At 38.1% G+C, this 7,484-nt stretch overlaps 1 protein-coding gene across 1 annotated transcript; it reads left to right on the forward strand.

The window, feature by feature from the left end:
- LOC109847172 (ATP-dependent 6-phosphofructokinase 6-like) lies at window positions 199–5,319 on the forward strand. The gene is made up of 14 exons (XM_020416417.1): window positions 199–415; window positions 637–683; window positions 790–829; window positions 928–990; window positions 1,095–1,232; window positions 2,055–2,213; window positions 2,295–2,348; window positions 2,499–2,567; window positions 2,682–2,811; window positions 3,122–3,162; window positions 3,264–3,482; window positions 3,858–3,906; window positions 3,982–4,136; window positions 4,843–5,319. Exons 1-14 carry the CDS (start codon window positions 314–316, stop codon window positions 5,095–5,097), a joined length of 1,521 nt encoding a protein of 506 aa, XP_020272006.1. The 5' UTR covers window positions 199–313; the 3' UTR covers window positions 5,098–5,319.

Raw genomic sequence — 7,484 nt, forward strand, 5'->3', positions numbered from 1 at the left:
AACCGCTTTTACCTCCGACAGACCCACAAATTACTAACTTACCCTTGACCCAGAAATTCGCCACGTACGCTCGGACACAGATTGTCATCTTCTCGCCGATGGCAGTATCGTAGTTTCTTGAGAAAACTAAGGACTAGTCCGTCCAACAAAATTCCCAAAAAATACCGGGAAAAAGTAGCGCTTCCCTTTTTCAGTCGTTTTCATCAAACGTCAAAGTTTTCTGGTTTTCAAAAACTCACTCTTTTTAAAGTCTCGCTTGTGTTTTCGATCAGATCTCTAGAGCCGAGTCCGAGATCTTCGATTAAGCAAGGAAATGGCTGCTGATGGGAGGTCCAACGTTAAAATTGCTGAAGGAGAGTTCGGTTACGTTCTCGAGGATGTTCCTCATTTGACCGATTACATCCCAAATCTTCCAGTGAGTTCTAATATGCATTAAAGATGTGATTTTTAACTAATTTATTGGGATCTGAGTTGGAAATTGAGCTTCTAATGGTAACTGATTAGGGCAATTTCTTGTTGACGAGTTAGAAATTTTGTGCTTTATTCGATTTGTAGAATCCGAATCGTTTCGCTTTTATTGCACAAGGTTGTAACCAATCTGGGTTTTTTTTTCATTTTATTATTTTTTTATTACAGACATATCCTAATCCATTGCAGAATAATCCAGCTTATTCAGTTGTTAAGTATGTCTATTTTCCCTTTCTCATTTGATTTACATAAGATTTTGTTTATTTTGATACCTGCGCTACTAAGCTTGAGGATTAATAGAAAATAATATTTTTTTTGCAGGCAGTATTTCGTTAATGAAGGTGACACTGTTCCTCAGAAGGTGAGTTCTTTCAAGATTTTTCATAGGCTTAATTATTTGATCACCACCTTATTATGGTTGTGTTAGTTTTACTTAACAATGAAGTTGGGTCTGTGTAGGTTGTTGTTCAGAAGAATAGTGCAAGAGGAACCCATTTTCGACGAGCTGGACCCCGTCAGAAGGTACTCGCTCATGTTTCTTCAGTTGTTTCTCATATAACTTCAACTATTAATTATGAAATTGACGTGCAAGAATCAACTTATTGGTAGTTTTCTATATGGTTCAGGTGTATTTTCAGCCAGATGATGTGAACGCGTGCATTGTAACATGTGGAGGTCTCTGCCCGGGCCTCAATACTGTGATTAGGGAAATAGTGTGCGGCCTATGCCACATGTATGGTGTTAATGAAGTTTATGGTGTAGTGGTGAGATCTTGCTGCTGAATATTTATATGGGTTTGCGTTGTTATATCAGTTATTTTGATGCATTTGTTACTCTTTGGCATACCTAAAATGATAGTTATAGTTTCGGAAGAATATTGCGTTTTGGTACTAGTCACTCAAAAGAACACTGTTTAGTTCACATAAAATCTCGGTCTTATGCAGAATGTTACCTCTATATCTGACTTAATGTTAGCATATGTAGGCTGGAGCTCCAGTCATTAGGGCTTCATCCTTTTTCTTTCTCAAAAAATAAAAATAAAAAAGAAAATGTTAGCATATGTCAGTAAGATGTAATGGGGTTTTCCTTGTTTAACATACTTCCTTTTTTAAAAGAAAGGCATTTATTCCCCGTTATTTATTTCTTCAAAGTATAAAAAAGTGAGCAAATCATGGCAAGAAGAGATTGAAATTGCCCTTGTGCTCAAATAAGGCCATATATAGTCCAATAATGCGCAAAAGCCCGTGAAATTGTGTTAAAAATAAAAAATTATGACTCTTAAACCTCACCACTGCTTCAGAGTTCAGAGTTTTGGTTTAGTGACAGATTTGACTACCAATGCTCAAAAGCCACGACTTTATGGTTTAAAATGGTGAATGAGCCCGGAATAAGACTTGAACATATCAAGCTAAACATTAAGGTGCTGTCATTTGACAGTAAGAATTTATATCTTTTGCAGCTCGTTGAAACAACACTTTCCATTTTTTACTCATTTGGCCAAAAATAAAAATTTGCTGTAGCTAGAAGATGTTTTTCATGCTTCTGTTAAACAATAGCATTGCTAATCTGAATAGTTCTATGTTTAGGATGGATACAAGGGTTTTTATGCTCGTAATACTGTTACCTTGACACCAAAAAGTGTCAATGATATTCACAAACGAGGTGGTACCATTCTTGGTTCATCACGTGGAGGTCATGATACCATGAAAATAGTTGATAGCATTCAGGATCGTGGGATTCACCAGGTATATATTTCTTCTTTTTTCTTCCTGTTAAAATTTTGAGCCTTTCAAAATGTATTGATTTAACGTATATGATGATATCAGGTTTATATAATTGGAGGAGATGGAACTCAAAAGGGGGCCTCTTTGATTTTTGAGGTACAAATATAGATTAGATGTTAAACTACCATGAAATCTGAAGCATTTTTTGTCCTTTCCAAAGTAATCAGTCTTATTCAGTACTCAATTCTTAGGAAGTTCGTAAAGAAGAAGAAGCATGCATGTTACCAATCTCGAATGTCCTTGCAGGAAATTCAAAGGCGTGGACTCAAAGTCGCAGTCGCTGGAATTCCTAAGACAATAGATAATGATATTGCCGTAACTCTCTTCACTATTTATGGTCCCACATGTCCCATAGCTTGAATGATGAGTCTGCATTCTTCAATTTTCTCTATCATTAATTTTCTTATGCACTCACGCTGTTGAAATCAGGTAATTGACAAGTCCTTTGGTTTTGATACTGCTGTTGAGGAGGCCCAGAGAGCGATCAATGCAGCACATGTTGAAGCTTCAAGTGTTGAGAATGGCATTGGCGTTGTCAAGTTAATGGGGCGCCACAGTGGTAAGTCTTGTGATTATGCGACATGCATGTTTGTTTCCATATAGTATTTCACGCTTATGCTTGTTTGTACGCCAAATTACCAGCAAGAAACAAGTTCATATTCCTGCACTAAAGAGATTGCAGTTTATTTCAATTCAACAATTTATTTTTATTACTAAAACCAGCCATAGCGAAGCTTGTTAACTTGGAGTAAGATTATTAAGACTGTGATTTAATGTACACATTCATCTTCATGTGATTCTACGATGCTTTTTGTTTTTAATTTGAAACCTGACATAACAGGAGTTACTTTATGTTCTTTGATTTGCAGGGTTCATTGCTATGTATGCTACTCTCGCCAGCAGAGATGTGGTAAGCATGAGTGATCCATGTAACAACAGCTCCTAGCATTAGATTTTTTATTTTCATTCGCTAATACTACTTTTCAATTCCCTTTCTTCCGACTCTCTTAGGACTGCTGTTTGATACCGGAGTCGCCTTTTTATCTGGAAGGAAAAGGTGGACTATATGAATATGTAGAAAGGAGGCTTAAAGAAAATGGGCACATGGTTATTGTCGTTGCTGAGGGTGCTGGGCAAGAGCTTATTGCTGAAAGTACTCATGATCATCAAGATGCCTCTGGAAATAAGCTGCTTCATGATGTTGGCTTATGGTTATCTCAGAAAATAAAGGTACTTACAAGATTATTTTTTTCACCAAAAAGTATCTAGTTTTTTTTCTTCAACTTTATGCATTGTAATTAGAAGAATTGATGATTAGATCTTTGAATGCTAATGAATAGACCATAATCACCTTGCACATTGATATTTAAGCATCAAGGAGGACATGTTGGTCTTGCTTTTCGCCACAGTTGCAATAGTTTGCTATTGATCTATCCCGTTTGCGCAATATGTTTAATTTTAACGAAGGAAAATAAATTTTCTTAATTACCTTGTTTCCTTATGAAGTAATCTGCATCAAGTAAAGATCTTACACGTAATTGTCCTTTCCAGTAGATCTGAGGCCTCTTTTAGACATTGTATCATAAAGCTGCCTGTTTTTCTCAGGATCACTTCTCTCGTAGGGGGAAGATGCAGATAACTCTCAAATATATAGGTAAATCTGTATAGTTGCTCAGTACATACTTCTAAAGTGCCTTGTCTAACCTCTTTGGACATATTTTATTTGCAGATCCAACTTACATGATTCGTGCAATTCCAAGTATCGCATCTGATAATGTCTACTGCACACTGCTGGCTCATAGTGCCATTCACGGAGCAATGGCTGGATATACTGGTTTCACCGTTGGGCTAGTCAATGGCAGACATACTTACATACCATTTTATGTATGTATCACTCTCTTCTTCCCTTGCAATGAAATATCAATTGCAAAACATTTTTTCTATTATGCGAGCATTCATCTCACATCAAAAGGTTAGGTGGATTATATTGTCTTTGGGGTGTTTCTGTGTGTTTGTAGTTGGTTTCTGTGACCGTTTCCTTCTAGGTGGTGGGTGTACTTATATTTCTTTGTGTCATTTTGAACACAGTGATGAGATCTTGAATTTGGTACATACAAATTCATACTATCCTACAAGAAAAATTCTTGTAATTTGATAAATTTCAGTTAGAAGCATTTTTGTTATGTAGACAACAACTAGCGAGTGAATCATATTAGACTATTAAATTACTGAGTCAAACCATCTAGCGTTTTAAGTAGTTATAACTTCCCTTTTACTTAAAAAAACATCAGGAGAAAATAGATTCTTCAACCTTTACGCGAGTCACCGTCATTCTGGCTCCTGTAATCATCTCAATTTCATGGAGCTGCTCCTCCTTAACTTGAATGTTACAACTCCCTGCAGTAGAATTATTAACGCAATCTCATATTTTCTTATCTGCTAAAAAATTGTGAAAAATATTCAAAAGACAGCACGATCACAATTCAGTAAGTTCACTTTTCAAAATGATCTAATGTTCTTACTTTTCAAAAGTAGCGTAGGCTCATGTTTGCATCAGCTGACGATTTGAATTTATAAATGCTCTGTGCAGAGAGTAACAGAATCACGAAACAAGGTGGTTATCACTGACAGGATGTGGGCGAGGCTGCTTTCTTCTACTAACCAACCTAGTTTTCTAAGTGCTGAAGACATTGAGGCAGCAAAGAGAGCAGAAACCACATCAATATGGAGAGCGGGAAGTGGAAAATATACGGTTGAAGGTCATCATGAAACGCCTGGGGATGATATACACACTGAGAACCACGGCGCTGAGAGTGAAAGTAACGGCACAGGATCTGCGTGTTAGAAACTGACATCAGTAAAATGGATCTTTTTTCCTTCCGTTCTTCCCAAAGTTTCAGCTTTTGAGCCTTTTCGTTTGAAATCTATAGGACTGGGTGGCGTATTTTCCGGTACAAATAAGAGATGTTCTGAACTATGACCTATTTAATTATGTAGAGAGCAGAATGAGGCCTGTATTATGATTTTGGTATTAGTTTTTGCATCAAGAGATGTCCTTTTGGTTTTCCTTTTGGCCCCTCAACTGAGAAATTTCAAAAGCATTCCTTGGAATCAAGGATGGGATGCTAGTTGCATGGGGACCAACTTCTCATAATCCAACCTCACTTATTGCGCCAGAGTTCAGCGGCGCCTCAAGCCCGATAAATCCGAAACACAGTTTCCTCAGTAACAGTTCATGTCTGATGAAAACCAGCAGATTGTGAAAGACAACGGATTTAAATTCATTAGTTCTTTATGCTAAATACATATAACAACCCAGTACATCCACCAATTTCGCATGCAAGTTAATCCCCATAATAATCCTCAATATATGCCTCATTTCCTCGAGCAGGCATTGCGGCAGACTGAAGATTTCCCCGGTAAGTTGCCTTCTTTGACTTCATCGCTTGCTAACTAAACGAATCTTTGATTTAAAAAGCCCACTAAATACATGAGTTATATTCAATGAACAACAAAAGAGAGGCTATCAAATTAGAGATCAGCCCCTGTAGATGCCTGAGGGATCAGCATTCTGAACGATCCACGGATGCTCGAGCAGCTTGTGGAGCGAGAGGCGCCGTGAGGCTTCTTTTACGAGCATCTGCGCAATAATAGTTTTTCGTAAATATTGTGATTATTTGAAACAATTTTTTTTATTCCCATTCGAGGAAGCTCAACGAGCGATATCCATATTTGGATTCAAAACCGAAGGCGTATGAACACATTATTATTGGCTTCTGAATTTTTTCCGCCCTAAAGAAACATAATTAACATAGAGCTATCGGGTTTTCTACAGAGTGCCCATGAGCACTCTATAAGAGAGGAGAGAGATAGAAAGAAATGAACGAGGAGGGATCCCAATGCAAATTAGAGCCCCCCTCTTCATTTATTTCTCTCTCTCTCCTCTCTTATTACATTTCTCCCGATACCATTCGGGCCTATTAACCCTAGACCTTCAGATTTTGGCATTAAACATCGAAATGAGCCAAACGTGGCTTGTCTACTCAAAACCCATCACCTTCTCCCTATCATCGTTGATTCCCTCAAAATGTGAAGCCCGCTCCAGTACTCTCTTCTTCACTTCTGTAATTTACCACAATTTTTTTTTTCTCCCAATTAAACATCCATCGACTACATTTTGTTCGTACACCTGTGCGCACGTATATATGGTTTTGGTGTCATTAATATTTAGGTAAAATCACCAATAATATTTGCTCAGTGTTTGGTTCAAAAGTCGCTGTTGTGGAATTCATTATAACTTTGTTCGATTACAACAAATTCGAAAGAATAATCTTTTTATAAGACTTTTTCTACACAACAAAACAAAAATTACAACTCTTGAGAAACAAACACGAAAATCGTCTATCAATTCTCGTTTTCGTGGGACTTTGCCTGTGCCGGGAACGCTTTGGTTCGTGGACCGCCGATTCACAGATCGTGAAGAGGGGGCTTATGATTCTAACTTCGTTATCGAAGTAGAAATTGAAACGATATCTTATCGAAGTAAGATAGTCGTTCTTCTTAAAATCAAGTCGAAGCTTAATTTCAAGGCGTTGCAAGAAAAGAACTCAAATCTCTGCTCTCTCTGCTCTGGAATGCTCTAACAAATGCTCGATCCTCGTCAGAAGTGACCCTAGGGGGGTATTTATAGCCTCAAGGGTCTGTAACTGCAAAAACTTCACAATCGAAGAAGTCAGTACGGCGAGACAGTGTTTACTGTCTCGCTGGGCGAGACAGCGTTTGCTGTCTCGACCCGCGAGACAGTAAATTTGCTGTCTCGCTCAGCGAGACAGTAAATGCTGTCTCGGAAAATGGCAGTTTCTCGCTGTAACTGTTCTCTCACGTTTCAAACTCTGTTATTTTGGCAGTTATCCACGTGATTTTCGCCCATGATGTTTCCCACGTCCCTTGGCAGTTAATGGACACGTGTAGGGCAGTTACAAATGTAGTTTTGACTATTTCAACACTGTCTCGCTGGCGAGACAGCAAAGACTGCCTCGCTGGCGAGACAGCAAAGACTGCCTCGCTGGCGAGACAGCAAAGACTGCCTCGCTGGCGAGACAGTTCATACTTGTTTTGATTTTTCCAAAACAGCATGAAATCCTTTCTTGTGAATTTTTGAGTAATCTTCTCTATGCTTGGGATATCTATTAGCATTTTTTGACGCCTACAGATACCCCCTCCAAAGTATTC

This window comes from Asparagus officinalis, chromosome 1, assembly GCF_001876935.1.
Source record: "Asparagus officinalis chromosome 1, Aspof.V1, whole genome shotgun sequence".
NCBI classification, from domain to species: domain Eukaryota; kingdom Viridiplantae; phylum Streptophyta; class Magnoliopsida; order Asparagales; family Asparagaceae; genus Asparagus; species Asparagus officinalis.